Genomic DNA, 20,830 nt, shown 5'->3' on the forward strand with positions numbered 1-20,830 from the left:
AAAAAAATCACCCACCTTATATATGACCACATCTGAGCAGACTGCAGAGACCACATGAGACTGAATACAAGACAATTCTGTCCAGCTAAAAAACCTAGCAGGATCTGAAAGTGCAACTCAGGCTTCCTTGATCATGCAGACTATCCTAATCCTTCGGTATATGTCATGATGAACAAAGTATACTTTTCAGTAGCTCAGTGTTGTCACAAGTAGTGTTCTGAAAATCCAGCATGAGTCATCTCATTTCAGAATGGTTTAGAAAAGGAAGCAGAAAAATGTTTGGGTGCGGCCTTACAGTAATTATGTATTACAGGCTGCTTCACATAGGAAAATGTACCTATTTTTTTAATCTGAGAACCTCCCCCAGCAGCTACCATGTAAGTGCTGAAGCTCAAAGCAGTAGATTTATCTATCTTGTCAGCATCATGCTTAATTCCCAGGGAGAAAGAGATACCCAAACGGTTACAGAAACGGTTATGACCACTTTCAAGAAGCTTGTCACTTGATGCATAGGTGTTTGATTCCAGAACAAGATTATTTGCAGAAATTTCTTTCAGTTATAGTTTGACTTAGCAAAACAACTTTATGTAACGTTGCTAGAAACGTGACTGCACATGCCCACACAAATGCAGCAAACTATCATCTAGCTACTGCAGTGAACTACCAAAAAACACCACCTTGTAGCTTCTTTAGGTATTGGCAGCAAGTATCAGCAGTGAGACAGGTTACCCAGGCAGTGACACCTATTCTGCTACATTTACACTGGCACTGGATTGATCAGTGTCACAGGTAGGTCCAGACACTGCAGTGCCAGTCTAAAATGAAGGATACTAATGAACAATGCCAATTACTTCCAAATCGGTGGACGATAGAACTTGATGACAACTTTGCTCCAAGAAGGAATGCTCTCTATAACTTAAACATACACATAAGAAAGAATAAATTTCTGTCTAGAAAACAGTTTGATATGCCATCTTACACTGGACACTAAAAACCAGAAATAGTGACTTTTACAGATCTAGTACAAGAGCTACTGTTTAGCAAGTTGGAGTTTTTCAGTCATTCTTACTTTCACTCAGCAATCCCTTCCACTTTGTACAGGACAGCGTGTTGACTCTTGACTTAGGGGATTATGCTTTATAGTAAAACAGCACCACTAACAAATTCACAGAAATTTTTAGTAAACTTAAGCCAAAATGATACATTTATGACCTTGGAGAGAAAGCAGTTCTTACCATTATCTGCATTACATACACAAACCATTTTAGAAGCCCTAAGCAAGACAAGGGAGGGTGGCACAGAAGCATCATCTTAAAGGTTTCTTTGCCCAACATCATTATGCTGGGAAACCTGCTTTATAGTACATAACTTCTACTCGTGCTTATCAAAACCTTTTCACACGGTTACATTTCTCACTTTATCTTGACATACTCTGCACAAACTAATAACCTTGCATGAAATATGCCTTAATAAAAGAAATACAGATTAGAAGAGGAATTCTTGTGGGTTAGATGATACTTTGCTCTGATTGGAAAATCATTTGTCAGCATGAGACTTGAGGAAGCTTTTTCCTAACTGATCCTGTAGGAATACCCATTTGTGATTGAAACACTGAAGTTGCTCCCTTATTCTTCCATTACAGCCATTTACTACACACTTACTGAAGAAACAATCCTTAATACAGGTTCTTAAACACTTTAACTCATTCCATATGTTCTTATGGCTATGAACACTCATCACCTCAAAAGAGCTTATAGGTCTCTAATCTAATCTTTGAGTAGTTTATTGAAACAAAACAAAAAAGAGAGAGATGGGGCAAGCTCCCCACAATAACACTTTCAACAACCTCTAGTTGTAAAGAAACCACCCTTATGGCTGAAGCCCATGAAATCAAACTTGCTTCAAACAGAGGGAATATTCAGATGGAGAAATGACTGCATGTTTCTTGCCTTATTATGATTTTTAGACAACTACTACTATGTGAATAAGTGGTATTTCAGTCCGGCCTGGTAAGCTATTCTTATGGAAGACTAACAGTTTTAGGAATACTTATTCCAGAATTCAGCCCTATTGTTCTCAGAAGTTAAATATGAGCAGCTGTAAAATTGAACTGCAAGGCCTTTACCACTTATATCTGTAACATTTGCACTGTGCATAAGAGCAAACTCTTTTTACAATCAGAGCTGTATATATTAGCATGTATGAAATTCATGTGCAATTGCATTTATTTATAAGCATGCCAGTGAAGTTTAGGGAAGAAGTTTTAACTCACTTATTTCAGTAGAAACCTGGTCCAGTTTTTCTTTTGACCTACTGATTAGAATCACCTTCAATCCACGTCTTGCTAACTGCAAGAAAACAAAACAGGAGACATTAGAATAGTCATAAATCACTTCCAAGTTAGTATCCTAATCAAAGAAATTGCAAGATTCATCAAACATCACGATATATGACCAGCAAGTTTGGAAATAAAAAGTTAAATAGAGATACAAAGGGGAAAACCAGGATAAATAATTCCATGTTATTTCTTATTTAATTCCCTTCACACCAGGCTATCTTCTCAGTCATCTAATATAGGTGGATAGGCACATTTACAAAATAGAAAACAAACTGTGGATATTTTACAGAACTTTTACATTACCTCTGCAAGTCAGAGCAAAGACATTATTACCCATAATGAAGTTTAACATGCCAAGTTAAGGTCACTTGAACACCTGTGTTGCAACTCAATACTTCCTCCCTTTAGTAAGGCTCCACTCTTACTTTGTACTACTCATAGGTATTAAGGTTAATTTACTTCTGAAACTCTTTTAGGGAAGCTATCTGAGGAAATTAAGATGGGGCCAGAGCACACCCTGGTCATCGAATCAGACCTACCACTCAAGTTTAAAATGAGATCTAACAACTCAATTGAAAAGTGCCTGCAGAAAGACAGTTACATATCTGAATCACTCTAAAATGAAAATTATGTTTGTGACTACTATAAGTAGAAACAAAACCTCCGTGCACAGTTCAAGGTGGCTCTGCCTTTTCAGACACTTAAAACCTACACTTAAAAAACATGTATGTTGTCATTGCTCCAATAAAGCTCCCTCACTGCCTTTGGAAGCTGACGAGAATGGGACTTCAATGGAATTTTGGAAAAACCACAAGAACAAAAAAAAATCTCACCCAAATCCAAAACCACGCAGACCCAAAAACCTCAGAACAATACAGCACAGTACAGCAACAACCTGAAGTGGCTTAAAGCCTCCTACTTTTCTAGCAGGAGTATGCAAAGCAGTAGTGATTCTGTCAGAGGTATGGCAGAGTCCATCAGTGAACTCTGTACTTTCACGTGTGCTCTCTAAGCAGTAGAAATGTCAAACTAGATCTCATGAGCATAGAGTGAGGTGTGGTGACACCAAAGACACCATAGGAATCACTAGCAAACAGCTGCCTGTTCAGGCTCACAGGCAACTTAAGCCTTCTGCTGGAGGAGATGACGTGGTGTTACAAGAATTACTGTCTAAAAGGGATGAACACATCCAGCCAACTACAGATAAGCACCTGGCTCACTGGAACACACTTTACTTGAAGCCCACAGTAGACTTGGAAGGCACCAGGAAGAAGGGAATAGTACTCTCATTCCACAGGATTAAGGCAGTGAAGGCCGTAATTTACCTAACCTGCTAGGACAATCTGGCATTAATCTACTCAGAATCCAAAATAACTGTTGTCCCATGAGGCAAAAAGCCCCAGAGATCTCCCTCATGGATGCAAAGCTCCAGACTCCAGACAGAAGAGTTTGCTCTCTTTCAGCAGTCATGACCTTGGGCTCTTAGACTGCTTCAGTAGATACCTGGGCTTAATGGAAAAGTATTCATGTGTACTTGTCTCAAAAGCCAAGAAGTAAAGTGATGCCAATATATCCAGACAGTGGAACTTCTGGATATAAACACATTTAGAGAATTTCCACCACAAGGGCAAGCTTGAGAGAAACCTCTGCTATGTTCACACTGAAGGGATGTACTGTGAGAAGTACATCTGAAATTGGAAACCCTTTTGCAAGTGAAGTTCTAAAGTTCTAAGTAGAAAGCACATAAAACAGGCAACAGAAGACCCTGTAACTAGGAACAAGTATCAGTAAGAGAAGTAATCAAACTTGAAGAAGACACAGCACTTGAGAGCAAGTTCAATTAAGGTGCTTGATGAGCACCCTGCCTTCGCTGGTAAAGACCTAGTTGGTTGAAAGGAACCACAATCATCTAAAGAGAGATAATGATCCCTGAGATCCCAGTTACTAATTACATTTTTATATCGGAATCAAGGAAGACCCACTTGCATTGCAAATAATCTGTTATTGTACTTGTCCCTTTGGCCAATATCCTTAGGGTCCAGAAATGGCTGAATGAAAAGACCTTAAAACTTAACACAAAATCTCATCCAGAGCAGCATATGTTGGGAAGCTACCCTTGTAGCCTAAGGATTGATGCAAGCAAGGGTCACCATTCTAATGGAGCTGATGAACGGAGGTGTTTGATTTCCTTAAATGCCACGTTAGTGACTACCACATTTTCCACTTTGGTAGCAAAACACAGCTGCTGTATAAAACCTTTCTATCCAGATGGAAAACAATGACATCAACAGCCAACCAAAGCAAGGTTAAAGCTCTGGTTAGAGTAGACACAGCAAAAGATTCTAAAAATGCTACACTAAACAGATGTGCATGGTAGAGTACTGCAGAGTATGCACTGGAATCACAACCTCTAGTTTATCACCAGCACACAAATATGGCTAAGGTTGAATTTATGCTAATGATTTTCAAAAACAAACAAAAGAATGATAGAGGGGCACTGAATACTGACTCCTGACCATATCCTCAAAACATGAAACCTTTCACAAAGGGCTATCTAGCACTGATAAGGATATCAGTGCTGGGCAAAGATTAAAGGTCTTAATATTGCAAGAGTGAAAATGTAAAAACAGTTCTTTGCTTGGAAAAGGAAAATAATCTACAGAGCAGAGTATAACGCAAGATTCGACACACTCATAAAGCTCTTCCATCACTTTCCAGTGAGACCACATCAAACTTTCAAAGAGGCAATTCACAACAAACAGTTACAATTCTCAAAAATTCCTCCAAGGAAGAAGTTGTCTACATGACTATAATCACAACCATCAAGGCCCAAGCAGCCATATGCCAGTGGAATTTATAGTAGCCAGAAGGGAATTTTTAGCAGAAAAATCAAGCCTCTTCTGGCAGACTTCTGTAGTTATCTCTAGAGTTAATTTAAAGATTGAGATGTCTCTTCAGGTATTCCAAATTTCGCCCCACATCCACACTTGACTTTATCAAGTATTCTTCATCCATTTAAGCTGTCAAAGGATGGATTTGTGTTTTATTCTAAATAAATGCTTAAGTAACAATAATAAATACAACTCATGAACCGTATGTTTTATTCTGTAGCCCAAGAATGAGTACCTGCACCTTTTGGGGTGCTCTGTGCTTACAGCAACCACTGCAAGGCAGCTGTAATAGACATGGTTTTCCAACAGTATCTCATGCTCATGATGGCTTTCCTAATGGGGGTTTGAATGCAGGAGTCAGCCAGCAGCAGACATTCATGCTCAAAAGAAGCCTAGTTCTTAGAGACATTCCAGAACATAAAGCAAGCTGTCGTTTTATTCACCCGGTACCTTAACACACAGATCCTAAACTAACCTCCCATGATGTTCAGGGAGTGCCTCCCACACTAGAGGACTTCCTCCTGATAATGCTCTGCTGTGGGCACAGTGACCTCCTTCCACTTGCTCTAGACAGTTAAAATGAAGTGTTGCATCATTTGCTTTGGTGCCACGTAACTGGGGTACCTGACATGGAGGAGCTGTGAGCAATATGCCAGGATCAGGTGCTGCTGGCACCAGGCTGAATTCCTTTGCAGCCAACTCCCCTTTCTTGAACTAGCACTGAAGTACTACTTCCTGCAAAGTAGAAATTAATTTGGGGGCTAGGGGCGCAAGTAGCAGGGCAAGGCACATCAGGATGACAGGAAAGCCAAAGGACAAGGACTACCAATGAAGAGGAATGACATTTTCCCTGTGGGCTTCACAAAACAAAACAAAACAAAATCAAGGAAAAGGGAATCTCTCACAGCTGATCTCACACAAAATCATGCTGGTGTTTCAGAGAACACAAAAATGAGCACAGACAAGCTCACTCTGATACTAATGCTGAGTTTAAAGTTATTTTTGCTATAAATTGTTGTAGTCAGCACTATTTGTCATTATGTTCTCTGGGCTTATAGGCTAAATTACCCTATACTAACAGGCACTTTCTGTCTTAAGCAATACATTCCAGTATATGAAATGTATTTGGAGCCCACGTATCCATCAAGAGCAAAAGTACAGTAAAAGAGGTAAAGGTAAAACCCAGCTTCAGAGACCTCATGAACTAGAGGAAATAATTGGAACATACTGCTGGCAGCTGTAAATGCCATTTATTCAGTGCCTGGAAGTACCAAAATGATTTACCAAGGGCTGACAAAGTTAAAATTCTTTTAACAACTAAGGAAGTTAAAAATAAAAATTGAAGGACAAGATAAGAGCTGAAAACATAGTTCACAAATAAAAGAAACTAACAAAAAGAGATTTGGCTGGTTACCAGAGGAAGGTAAGGTAGGAGACCTCTTTCTCCACAGATATCTATGGTAAGATTAGGTGAGGAAATATCACATGCAGCTTGACTGAGTTGAGACAGCTTGATATATTGCCAAGAATCAAGACAGACTTCCAGGTGGTAAGAATTCTTACCTCTTCTGCATAGGCTTTTCCAATCCCATCAGTAGCCCCTGTGACCACTGCAACAACAAAAAAAAAGACAAATCTGCATTAGTTGCTTCACAGAAGTAACTGCAATGGGTGTGTTCATTTGTAGGCTATTGAAGTACTCATTCCAGACAAAAACATATCAAAGCCTCTAGAACAAGTGTACAACAGCTATGAAATTGCTTTAAAAGCTCACACTAAAACCTCTCCATAGGTAAGAAAGGAGAGAAAAACATGGAATTAGGAGCCTAACATATTTCAAGAATCACGTTCAGCCCCCCCTTCTAAAGCCTCTGTCCTAACACACTTCTTCAGAAACTTTGTGGACTAAAGAGATTTCCAAGCCATTCAACTTAAAAAAAAAGTTGATTTGTGACTACTAAACCAGCTGTCAACTTAGTTTTAAGTATATAGTAAAATAAAAGGTATCTCAAATCATGTAAGCATCCAAGAAAACAGATTTTAGGACACAGGCAACAGCTCTCTGTTAGTGTTCCTCTAGCAGATTTCAGATTCTTATGACCATTGTGCTCACCAGCAGCTGGTATGAGCGACTGATCCAGGCATCAGTTGCCAGCTGGGCTTCTACAGCTTAAACTTTCTCACCTGTGGGTGACTGGATCTGTGTCAAGCTTCAAGTCTTTCTAGGATTCTTTTCCACAAGCTGAGAAGCTGTGAGTGACTCAACATGCCATTAGTTTGACAGATTATTCTAGGGCTCTCGCCACACTAGTAGCTGATCATCCCAGTAAACAGTAATTCCTCCATACAGAAACTGCTTTTCCAACTTCTTTTTGTGCAAGTAAATTCAGCATCACTTTTTTTTTCTCTCTCACCTTTTTCCTCTCACCAAACCCAACGCCTACACCTCAACATCATTACATTTTTACCTATCCTGTCCAACCTCTCATTTACCTCTCTCTGTTCTCCCTCTCCAAGTAGCCACAGAACATACTGGATTTTTTCTGTTTGTCCTTTTATCAGATCAGAAGAGCTTGATTTGTGCTTCCACTGCTTATTGATGAATGTAGCCATGGCCAAATAACTGAACTCTTAATGTTTCAGAACAGTGAACTGGGAGTGCTGGTTTAACTCTCAGTTCAACCCCTACCTGAACGAAAGTCAGAGCAGCCAGAGGTGTTGTCTGGCACTGGGATTCAGCAAGAGCTTCCCTTCGGAGCACCGGAAGGAGATGTGTTTGCAGATGATTTGATTAGTTACTGCTTGCAGATCCCCTCTAACAGTTGGCATGCAAACTGCAGCCAGAACATTTATCTGAGTAATAACAGCTAGAAAATGCTGTAACCCTTTCAGTCTCTGTGCCTGCTATCCATATAAATAGGTGAATGTAATAACAAAAGATGAAACTGCCAGCAAAGGTCCTATTTGAGTTTGAATGGTCCAGCAACAATTCAGTAGCAGGCTAGAAAGAAAGACCCAGTCATATCCCTGATTTAAGTGAAATTCACAGATGACCACAGATGAAGGTATATGCGTATATATTTATCCCCTCCCTGGTTTCATCAGGGTTTATTTCCAAGATGATGTAACCTCAGCTTGATAAGGATATGCATACTGCACACAGGATGCTCCAGCTACTGCACTGAGCTCTGGCTGCTGCACTGTCAGTGCCAGGGAATTTTATGGAGAAAACCAAGTGTCCGTCACACTGCTTTGCCACTTCCTATCCAGTCACCATTAGGGATGTGTGAGTGACAGTTCTGGTACAGAAACAAAGCCATGTAAAGAAAGGTGAAGCAAGGGGCCAAATGACCAATAAAAATCAGACTTCAGGGAAGAAATCAAGAATATTTTCCCAAGAGCCCCTTTCCTGCAACCAAACTTGGACCAATATTGTTGCCCATTCAGCCAGACATGCTACAGTCCTGCAGGACAGCATGATCTTTAGTTCAACGAGTAACAAACTTCAGTTTCAGCCTTGCTGACCTGGGATTCACATTATGTATTATCACATAAGTCATTTTGCTTCAGCAAAACAATGAAGCAAAGAGGAGTACAGTGAAAACAGTACCAGGACCCCTCCCTGTAAGGATCACAACAGCCGCTGGGCAAGCTCTAAGCTGACCCAATGTGGAAAACATTCAACTTCAGTGACTTGATGGAAGGGGTTGTTTCTTTCACCATAGTTAGTGAGGCACCTAAAGAAGAGCCATTCCATGTAACACTTAGATTGTTTCTTCTCCTTCCAACTCAGAATTTACAGACTTAATAGCTTTATTCCCAGATAACAAGCTCAGCATTTCAAAATACTATTTTCTGACACTGCAAGTTATTCCACTTGTAGCAGCTGCAGCCAAAAATGCATGCTCCATGAGGCAGGGACTCCAAAAAGCACCTGTAGCCCTTTAAAGGCTTAGTAAAAGTACAAGTAGTTTCAGTCAAGGATATTTACTCATTTATTGAATCCATTGCTTAGGTAAATGGTAATGGAATCAGCTGGAGCATGAGACATGAGCTGAAGATCAGGGATTTCTAACTGAAGTGTGAGTAACAGGATGTTGTTTTTTCCCTTTATAAGTCCTAGTTCAAATTAAAATAACCTGTAGGCCAGAGGTTAAAGTACCCTCCAGAATAGAATGTGAGAAATTTAAATAAATCTGATGTACATGAAAATTACAAAATCCCATCAGGAAAAAAGTAGTGCTTGAGCCTTCACCTACAGAAACAGACTCCTGGTTAATACACATCCCTGTTTTACTTCTGCTGCAGGAATAGGCCTCAGGATAATGTATGCAGCTAGTTTTTCTTAGCAATAAGGGAACTCCTCACAACTCCTCACTGAGACCATCATTTAATTAGTGGTTCCATGTGGAGAAGGATAACTATCTTCTGCTCCATGCTCCCACACCATCCAACATCTAACCTAAAACCCCTTTTTTTCAGGCCACAATTCTCTTCCTAAGGCCCTTTGAGAAAAGCCACCTGGCTCAGTTCCCTCCCATTCAAAGCAAATGGATTTCCCATCTACAGCTGCACAGGTGGAGAGGCCGTGGGAGGCAGGACCCATGGACTGTGATGGGAAACATGCACCAACACAGACCTGGCATGCTGCTGAGCAGCAGCACCCAGTTCAGCCAGCTCTGGTTACTGCTCCTTTACTGGATCCTAGGGAGCAGTCTGGAAGGTCAGAAAGGCAACCCGGACAGGAATTTACCAGAGCAGAAAGCAAAACTTAGACTTTACATGGTAAAATCAGGGAAAAGAGATGGGGTAAAGGCAGCTGATAGGACCAACAGCACAGAAGTCGAGATTCAGCCACCTTATCTTTCTCCACATTTTAGATGACCTAAAGCTTGTACATTAGAAAGTCACTTAAAATTTTCATATTGATTACATTGATCTCAAACTTCCATACTGGAGAAAGATGTTGCAGTTTCAACCACACCAAAGCCATGTCAGTTTAACTAAGTTTCTACTATCAAGTTGATGTGCCCAAGCTAGTTTGACTCCAAGTGTGGATTAAGCTTTTGAATTCTGTTTCCTCCACAGACTGCCTTCCAACAAAAGTTACAAACTGACTGCAGTTGGCAGAGCTTAAAGAAAGCAAAGCAAGTAGGATAGAAATAAGTTATTGTCTATACAAGAAAGCTGAACCAGCACCTAAGTGTGACTATACACATTTACTCAGTAGTCAGACTAACTGTAGTAGCTTCCCACTTCAGCCATCTGCTGTCTCCAGGAGAGAAGCGAGAAGAGTGCCCAGGCAACTTGTGTGTGAGCCCACCATGTAAACGATTGCCTGAATGGAAGCTTGTATTGCAGCACTGGATAATTTTAGACAAAGAAGTCAACACCCATCTTTGCCTTTTCCCCTACAGCCCTAAAAGTCAGGGGACAAAAAATAAAGGAAGGCATCCAGTAACACGACATACTCTGAGATGAGCTCACAATAATTAATAAATTAATACAGGCACAGGCATTGGGCTGGAGATGTTCTACCCTGGGAAGCCCCCACTGGCCAATCTTCAGCAGCTTTGGATATACAATATATCACAAAACAATGAGGCCTCACTTGGAACAGATTCCCTCAAGAACCTTTTTTGAAACTAGTATATGCATAACTAGAGAGCTGACATATACATCATCTTTCTAAAGTTAAAAAAAAAGCCAGTCTAAAAATTCCTGTTCTGAGTCAGAGTCCACAAAGCCTGGCCCTAGTGAGTCCAGCACACTCAAAGAAACATCTCTTGCTCTTCTAGGAAATGAGATTTTGGGCAAGACTGGCATAATCATTGTTGTAATCGGTGACAGATGTATACATGCTATCATCCTCCAGTTCTGGCCTTCATTTCAGTTTTGCATCAATAGTCATATATTCCAAACCCTACACTGTTTGAAGTGGTAGACAAGAAGTTGGAAAGCTGATAAAACTAAAATCATTATTCCTGCTAGCCACTAGGGCACACCACCTTAGTATAAATGACTGTGAACCCACTCATGCTTTGGATGCAGTGATAGGGTGCAAAAAGAAACCACCAGTGTAGTATCAAGGTCTCCAAACAATGAGAGCAGTATGGGGCATCACCTGCTTACACTGCTGGAGGAGATCACACCACATGTAGGCTGTAGATAGGTCAATTACCATTGTATATATACAAGTCATCAGCACAAGAGCACAAACCAGCAGTTAAATTTTTTATTACGGTATTATCCTTAATATGTCATGTAATCATTTCCCTAAACCACCAAAATCTACATCTCAGGATAGTATAGCATCTTTGCCCTAATGGTTGTGCCAGAATTTTGCTTCCTAGGTGGTTGTGGGGAGAGAAGAAAGAAAAAAGAAACTCACACCTCCCTCCACAGACTTTTCAATTCCCACTTGGAGTTTAACTACACATCTTTGACCTCTTATGGTGATCTCTTCAATTTAAGATACAGCTACACAAGAACCCACCACAGCCTCTATTCTGTTCTAAGTATTCTATTACTAGAATAGTTATTGACAGACACAACTCACTAATTCTCTACACTTTAATACCACTGAGTCAACAAACCTCCTAATGCTTCATAGCTTTTGTCACATGTACAACAGGTATGACATAGCTCATAAGCATTGGCAACATTTCCTGGCCAGTACCAAACTCAGGGCAACCCTAGACAAACAAAGTTAGAAAACCTCACCAGTCAGTGAGATGTGTCATCTTGCACTAAAAAGGAACAGCTTTCCTGTTATCAAAAAAGCCATAGACCAAGCCTGTGGAACACATGCAACTAGACAGTGACTTCAGTCTAAAGATTAAAATGACCAGCAGTACTTTAGAGGATAAAAATATAGTCATGTCTCCAGAAGCCTTACATAAGGGTAAATACACAAATGTTTCCAATAACACCTGCACCCTTCAGAAATCCCACAGCCCATGGCTAAATATGAGACAAAGTGCCACTGAGAGTGTGGGGAATTCACATGTTTTTTCTGCTTAGAAGAAATAACAGCCACTGTGTTGCCAAATAAGAGGTCACCAAAAAACATCCACCACCTCCTAAGAGGTATAAAGGAGTTGCATTCCTTGCTCATAAAAAAGGGACTGCCATTCCAGAGCCAGGCAAAAGCAGAACCCAGCAGTCACTGGCAGTCTGTTTTGTGACTGAAGTGAGTATTCAAGGCCCAGGGAGAACATTTTTACTTGTTTCTCATGCAGCCAGGACATCTTAGAACAAAGCAAAGAGTGATGCAGTAAAGCATGAGGTAGGCATGTAGGAATCATCTCATCTCACGACGGGAGCAAGGACCAGTGTTGAAGCAGGGAGAGGGAGCAACAGCAAGCATAGAAAATTCTACTGCAGTCCTGCAGAGCAATCACGCTGAAACAAGATTATAGATTCGTGACTCCCCAACTCAAGGTTAGACTACAGTGAAAAAAAAAAGCTTAAAGAGATCAAGCCTGCCTTCAGATACAAACACATGTTTTCCACAGCAAAATGAACTTTTGAGATGCCTAATGGAGATAAAGCACAGAATACCTTTATCCATATTGCCTCTAGCAAACAGCACCAGGCATACTCCTTGCAGTGCCTTGACTACCTGCACAATGAAGCTAGCAAATCTTAGGCATGTTCTCTACAGTCTCTTCAAACTACAAATTCATTTTGGTTCAGCCATTTTCCTGTTTTCATTCAGAAAAGCTTGAGTTTTTAGGCAATCTTTCAGAGTACTGCAGATGCACTCATGCATGTCATTACCTAGGAGGGAGAACTCAGGCCACCAGCAATGTTATTCTCCATAGACAGATGTGGGTCCAGCAATTTGGGAATACACCCCTCCTGTCAAAAACCTAAGCTAACTAACAGCTTTCAAGGAGAGTAGCCTAGCTACATCTCCAATCCCCTGAGAAGTGTTCAAATTTGTTGTCAAAATGGTCACTGCAGAGCTAGTCTATCTGCAACATCCTCCATTCGCACAAAGAGCCATTCCTGTCCTGCAAAGACTGAACCCAGATACAAGTGAGGGTCTGTCACAGCACAGTACCCAGCTGCAGCACACATCAACATAATCTAGGACCCTCTGTGTATTGCTAAAGCAATACTGTTAAGAGAAACTTCACAGCACAACTAACCTTAGCTGTGGGTTTAAAGTACAGCCCATAAATAACTGAAGAGTCGAGATTCTTCTGCTACGAAACACAGAGGCTATATTAAGAATATGACAGCTCCTGGGGAAAACAAAAGCTGACAAGGGGAGAAAAGACTATCCCTGCTTGGCATCAAGCAGTGCTTCATTTATTACAGATTTATATAAATCACTGGCATTTGACCAATACCAAGTTTCTAGATTATCTCCAGCCAACAAAAGTACTTTAGTCTGTGCTGGTTAAAAATATTCAACTTTTTGTCCTCAGCTTGCCAGGAACGGCTATTTTTAGTAAGACTCCAATCAACCTTATCAAAATCAAGCATCAAAAATAGACTGGAGAAACACTGGAAGCATATACTATTTTTAGCTGCTCCATCTATCCCTGCCGTTATCCACAAATTCTGACTGCACAGACCATGCATGAGTGCTTAGTTATTCTAGGCAGATCTTAGTCGTGACCCTTTTTTTCCCTGAACACCTGAATGCAGAAAACACTCGATTGATTAAAGATTAATACAGCCGCAAACCATGACAGCTGCCTTTCGTCTGAGTGCTTTTGGGGAGGGGGAGAATACAGAATGACAGAGAGCTTGCATCAGTATTCCTCTTGGGGATCCATTACATGGAAAGAAAATTGCTATTTCAATTCCCTTTTGTTGCTAAAAATAGCAGCCCCAATTGATTCAAGCAAACAGGGCACCGGCTTAGCAATGCCAAATTTAGAAACCACTGAAGTCCCAAAGAGTGAACGCTAACGCAGTCTAACACATGCCAGCTCATATTTAACAAAGAACAAAGAAGATAAGCATGCCGGCTGCAAGTTAATAAGACAGCAGCAACTCCCTGCATTTTTATGAAATAAAAACAGAAAACTCTGTGCAAAAAATAAGACAAACTTCACATCTATTCTCAATTTAACTGCTGAAATAGGAAGCCTCATCAGAAAGGTCTGTATCCGAGCTGGAATCCTAGAAGTACATTCTTTTTTTTTTTTTCATATAAAGAGGTTTTTTTCTGCACAGAGGAGCTAACACCTAATGGTCAGGCTTTGAAAAGACAGGCTACAGAAAAAGGTTGAATTCCCAAAACCAAACACTTACGTGGTAACAGCTTGTGTCTAGGAGCTAGGATTGTGGGTAGAAAAATATTCTATAAATATCACAGCACTGACAAGTTCTCATTTCACCCAGAACTATAGCAAGAAAGGGTTTTGGGCAGTGCACTCTGAAGATTCTTTATATTTGAGAACTAGATACAATCTAGAAATCTCTACAAGAAAAGCATACTGAAGAATTCATTAAAGTCACACTCAAGGCTTAAGCAATTCCAGTTCCAGTTGCCTCTATGGGAGCTCTCCCAGTTCAGGCTGGTTGTCTTTCATGTGCTCAAACTCCTCACTCTTTGCTGTGAGGTCTTTTTTTTCTGTTAGTTGAGGGCTGCTGCATTATGGACATGGAAGTCTGGGAGGAGAGGGGGAATTCTGTTATCCTGTTCAGAAGACCCCCACCCCATCCTTTGCTGCTTTCAAGCCTTTTGATCCAGAAAATGCCAGGTGAATCCAAGATTGTCCTGAATTAAACTTTCTGCAGTAGCAAGTAAGTTGTTCAGATCACCTGCTCAAGCCAGTTCAGGTTGAGTTAAGCATTTGCAAAGGCTACAGCTGCCTTCTGCTCTGTAAGACACTACAGTAAGAGTTACTGCATAGCATTAATATTCAGCAAAAACAACCTCTCGTTTGTTCATCGTTCTGAAATACGTGACAGATGCTGACTGTCACGGCAAGCACGACCAGGCCAAAAAAAACACATGCATAGAGGTCATTCAAATTACCATTTCTGGTTCTTCCTGCCTCTAGGAGGGGGTGAATACAACACGAACATTTTAGAGATCAGATAGCTCAGGACTGGCACCATCTGAAGGCTTTCGGTGTGTTTGCCACTGGAAACACACACAGATAAGTCACTTTGCTGAGAAGAAACTAAGCAGCCAGAAGAAGGGCCTCTGGGTTTAGAGCCTGCAATGCTGAAAGACAACTCTACATCAGAAGTCACTACAAGAAAATTGAGATTTTTTTTTCCTCTTTCACTAAGTATTTGTAGCAGGCAGAAAAATAAATTCCAGTTAGCGACATGGCAACAAAGACCCAACACTTCCAAGTAGAAGAGGATAACAAGTGATCCTGGCAAGCTGTGGGCATTTTCATTTCAAGTCAAAGATATGCAAGGTGTCAGAATAATTGTGAGCATAGAAAAAGTAGAGACCGGTATAAAATGCAGCACTAGATCCATTTTTAATCAAAAGGCAAACTGTGTCAAACTTCTAAAAGGTATGATCTGTTTAGACAAGAATAATGCTCCAGACCTACCAGACAACAGAAAATAATTTTATACGATGAAACATAAATACCTTAGAATATCATCAGGGACTGCCTGGGGAAGCATCTACAATGGTTCAGACCAAAACCAGAATTTTATCAGGATAAAAGCAAACAACTAGTTACACTCCACAGAGACTGATCTCAGCACAAATCCTGTTCAGCACTGTTACTAGTGACCACCACACAAAGAAGGAAATGCTTTATGAACTTCACAGACAACCTAGCTCTGGGAAAGGATCACAATGTCACACTGCAAAGAATTACATGGGTCTACAGACCACAGGAATAAAACATAATATTGCCAGATATTATACAGTGACACAGAGATACCAGATATCAACATACACACTTGAGACTAACTTTGTTTAGAGGTGAGGTGACCATTGTAAGGAAGGGAAAAGAAGTTTCTGGTCTTTCTATTGAAGGTATCAGTATCTGCATACAAAATTGTCTGTAATTGTCCTTCTGATGCAGATATAAAGACAACTTATATAACCACTGAGGTGCTTCCTGTAGTAATAGGAAACAATAATACATTAAGTAATTTAAATGGGAACAGCTGCAAAAAAGAATTTTTAAAAAAGGGCTGCTAAGATGATTTAGAGTTAGCTGTTCTAGGAGATGAGTTCAAAAGGGTTTTGTTTGCTCTTCATAAGCTCCCATAGGGTAATCGTCAGAAAAGAAAAAGTTTAGGCTAGCATTGGGAAGACAATATAAATTGGTTGCTTGTGACCAACTGGAAATCACTATATCTCAAAGAAAGAAAAAAAACAACCCCTGTTTCTGACTCTGAAAAGCAGAATAAGAGTAAGGAACCTGACCTGCTGGAGGAGATCTGAGATATGGGTCAAGCCAGAGCTAACTCCAGAAACAGAGCTACAAACTTGGAACAAGAATCTGTTCATTACTGTATCTATTTAATGGAACAGACAGAAAATGGGAAACAAAATAAGCCTGACTGTAATTTGTTTATTGTTTTTGATAAATTCTGTCCACTGCATGGGTCTACACTTCCTCAGGTTGTCAGAGGGCATCACAGAAATTCTCCTTCCTCCCCCACCATCTCAACACACAATTTGACTTCCACAGGGTGTCTGTTCATCTCTTCATGAGAAAGAGACTAGCTGCAGCTAGAGACAAAACACAAAAATGTGCGAGTCAAACACACCATGGTCCTAACAGAGCAGAGACTCTGGTTCCATGAAGCACTGGAACTGGGAAAAGGTTCCCTCATGAACCCCTTATCCTGCGGGCAGTAAGTCAAATCATCTTACTCAAGCACCTCCCTATTCACAGGGAGGACACCAGCCTCCGTTTGAGGCATGAAAAAAACCAGCAGCACCTAGTAATGGTTTTTTAAAGATCAGACTGTAGGCATGAAATTGGTGCAGTGCTAAATACAACCTTTTCTCTGCACCTTTGAAATACTGTTTGACCTTTCGCAGCATCATGACTAGGACCTGAACTATTTGCAGTTATACAAAACACAGTTTTAAAGAAATTTCTAAATGAAGGTTTGGGTATATTTCAAGCATAATGCATCATTCTGTATGAGCTTGGCACATCCAACGCATCACGTCAGTATTCACCTGCTCCTTTGCACACATCCAACCATTCTTACTGGAAGCAAAGGGGAAAAAAACCAACACAGTGTAGACAAGCTTTCTCACAGTATAACCATTTTACACCAAGAACAAATCTTCCAGCTCAGAACACAGATGCAGCCAACCCAAGACTTGGGTAGTGGTCAGCAAGAGGTACTGAGGGGAGATTTTGAGAAGTCAAATATAATGATACCTACTTCTCCAGGATGCTCTTCCTGTCTCCATCTTGCAGCTCTGCATTTTAGTGAACAACAGCTGGTGATTTTGGACAAATCCACATGAGACAAAGCTATTAAGGTATTTTAGAATAACTTTTTTTTTTTAATCCATGTAAACCTTTAGCATGTAATACAGACTGTAACAAGAAGCCACAGAGATGAACCATATCCTGCATGGGACAGTATCATCTCCTCCTGTTCTTTTTGAAACTCATCTGTTAGTTTGGGATTTGACGCTTTCTCCACTACCCCTTGATCATGGCAAGCAATGACACTCATCACTTTGCTTAACTTTCTCTCTGTCCTTTAAACTGATGTTACGGATTCTCAAGTTATTTTATACATTACTAAACAGGCAAATCTAACAGATATAACAAATTTTTTTAAGATTATATATTTAGGAAACCCTTTGAGAAAAGCCTCTATCAGAACCCCCTTGGACTACAGGTTTGCAGACTGCAAATTTAATTTTAAAAATTACGTACATTTAACACACCAGACTAACCATATTCCACATATCAGAAAAACCATATTCCTTCCCTACTCCCAGAATTAAAATCTTCATTTCAAATGCAAGTTACAGAGTAGAATTTCACTGCATCAACAAAATACCAAAAATAGACAAACTGGGAAGCACCGAAAGACTATGGAGACACTCGGGAATACATTCTCAAAACACAGCCTGCCAGCTTTGAGCTGAGAAGCCCATCCAGACCTAAGTAGCTCACCCAGAACGACTGGCTGCCTCCATATGGAGCCTTCAGAACTCCTGAAAAGCTAAGGAATGCCTTGGAGTCATACATTCATCCAGCCCTGCTCTCACCCAACAAATCTCCTTGCAGCAAGCCCCGAGAAGGAAAGCAGAGAGCTGCTGCCTCATCTCTTCTTCCTGTAACACTCCTTCCAACTGAGTATCATTAACCTTTATGATATTATAGGTCTATCTAGTCTCCAATCCTTAACCAATTATTTACAATGTGGTTTCAATCCTATCATAGTCAAAATATATGTAGGAACTCAAACACGTGGGGTACTTAATTTTTTCTGGAATATCACCTATCGCCTGACTTTCTTCCACAAAGCCATTTCCTTAGGGTTTCCAAATTCTGACATGCAAAAATTAAAATGTTCCATATTTAGGGAGGGATGATACAAATCAGGACAGCTACTTAGCTGTGCAGAAGCAAAAACAAGTTTTAACCCTGAGAAAGTGTTGTATTATCTCATGCAGCAGAAATATTATTAGGTGCATCTTTAGTACGGCTGATAAAGTCTATCTTTGATAAGCAACTTTTTAATTACAGACATTTAAGGAGTTTACAAGTCACACCATAAGCTCAGTATACTATCTTCCCACAAACAAATGCACACAATTGTACCTGAGAACCTTCCTTAGGAAGATCTCAACTTACCATGTCTCTACAAATATGATCAAAATCCTATCCATTTTCTCCCCCTTAAAGCAGTTTAGCATGCGTGGATATATAGTTTAGGTGTATTAAATCTCCACTTCTAACTCCAAAAGTATCAGTAACCAACCATTCTTAAAATTTTACTGCTCTTACATTTGAGAATACCTTCTATTACTTATCATAAGCTTGGCCCTGCCACAACAAGCCACCTTGGGTACCAGTGCTCCAAAGACTTCAAAAGCTTTTAAAATTATAAATAAAACTAATCAGGATAGAGTTGACTTAGACCTTCAGCTACTGGTATAGTATAATCACCTTTTTTTTCTTGTTTCACTCAGTCCTCTTTGAGCATTTGAGATCACATGATTTCAGGAAAAGCCTTAGCAGCCAGACCACTATGAAACCCATCACCCTCACAGGTGAGGTGTCCCTGGGTTACAAGCTAACTTGGCTCCAGCAGCAAGTTGTTCCTGGTTTCCACCTTCCACAAGCAACAAATCTTCTCCAACACCACCAAAAGCAGTGAAGAGCCACTGAAAAACAAGCTCCCATTACCGCTACACAAAGATTCCCATGTTTGAGTTCAAGGGGAAAAGGGAGGGAACATCAGCTGTACCAATTGCTCAGATGACAACAGTTCCCTGCCAACCTAGAGGCTCTTCAAGGACACAAAGAGCAATTCTTTAAGAAAGCCTCAGGTTTTCTACACAAACAGGACAGCTGCAGAAGGTTCTGAAGTCCAGCACCCCAGAAAGCAACTGCAATGTGGCAATCCTGCCATGGAATTTGTGCTGCAGATTCATGCTTAGTGAGTTACTGCCTCACCATCCAACAACTGCGTGGCTTTGAGCCCCTCCTGCCAGGCACTAAACAATTCTAAGTATTTCACACCAGAAGAGATCTCCCATTTTCTATTGTTAGAAGTCAGCTGGCCCATATCCATTTATTGCAAAGAGACCTTGAATGGCTTCTCCTGGAAGTAATTTCACACCTGACCAGCACCCCAAAACCACACATGAAACTATTTCTCCACAGCACTGCCAGGTGGGGGTATTTTGGGGCAAGCAGAGAGGGCAGCTGAGGTGACCAGTCCAGCAGGAGGCTGGTTTTACCCATCCCATGCCTTTGCTGCTTGCACCAGAGCAGTTCACCCTCTGCAGACAATAAGCGAAGCTGCGTAAGCAGCCGAGCACAGAAGATGAATGAACCGTGTGACGCTAAAGATCTGTGAATTGAAAAATCTAATGCATGAATTAAAATCCGTGCCCTCGTTCCCCCTCTCCCTTTCCCCCCAAAAAAGAAATGTATATAGCATGACATAAAAGGAGAAATAAGAGAGAGGTGGAAAAACATGGTCTGACACATTTAAAAAAATTGATGGCCTGTCACCCAGACGCTGATGAATATTTTTTACAGGATAAAAATGGCAACCTAGAGTCTAAAAATAAAATGCTGTGCTGCAGACCTGTCTGGTTCAGCAACACCACTGGAATACAAACACACTCCTTTGCTGGTGATTCTTGACTAAGATTTCAAAATAAGAGAAGGAATAAAAGCACTGTACAATATATATTCGATTTTCAAGAGAAGGGATTTGGGGTTTGTGAGATGTTTTTTTAGTGTGAATTCAGAGTAGCATTATATTTCACTTGCATTGTGTAACTACCAATAAAAAAAAAAACCCTGCTAAATTTTAAGTGATTGATGAGAAGAGCAGAATACCTCAAGCTGCACAAAGCTTTTTTTTCTTCCCCTCCCCTGACAATTACAATATAAGAATATATTTATCAGTACCTTTAAACTGTAATTTCAGTAAG

General features: G+C 40.5%; 1 protein-coding gene across 1 annotated transcript in view; it reads right to left on the reverse strand.

The window, feature by feature from the left end:
* Positions 1–20,830, reverse strand: part of HSD17B12 (hydroxysteroid 17-beta dehydrogenase 12) — an 83,162-nt gene that overhangs the window by 44,298 nt on the left and 18,034 nt on the right. Inside the window, exons 2-3 of the mRNA XM_064424947.1 lie at positions 6,793–6,839; positions 2,273–2,348 (exon numbers count right to left, since the gene is read on the reverse strand). Coding sequence (XP_064281017.1) covers positions 2,273–2,348; positions 6,793–6,839 — 123 coding nt within the window. The remainder of the gene's footprint in view (positions 1–2,272; positions 2,349–6,792; positions 6,840–20,830) is intronic.

This window comes from Passer domesticus, chromosome 6, assembly GCF_036417665.1.
Source record: "Passer domesticus isolate bPasDom1 chromosome 6, bPasDom1.hap1, whole genome shotgun sequence".
In the NCBI taxonomy this organism is placed as follows: domain Eukaryota; kingdom Metazoa; phylum Chordata; class Aves; order Passeriformes; family Passeridae; genus Passer; species Passer domesticus.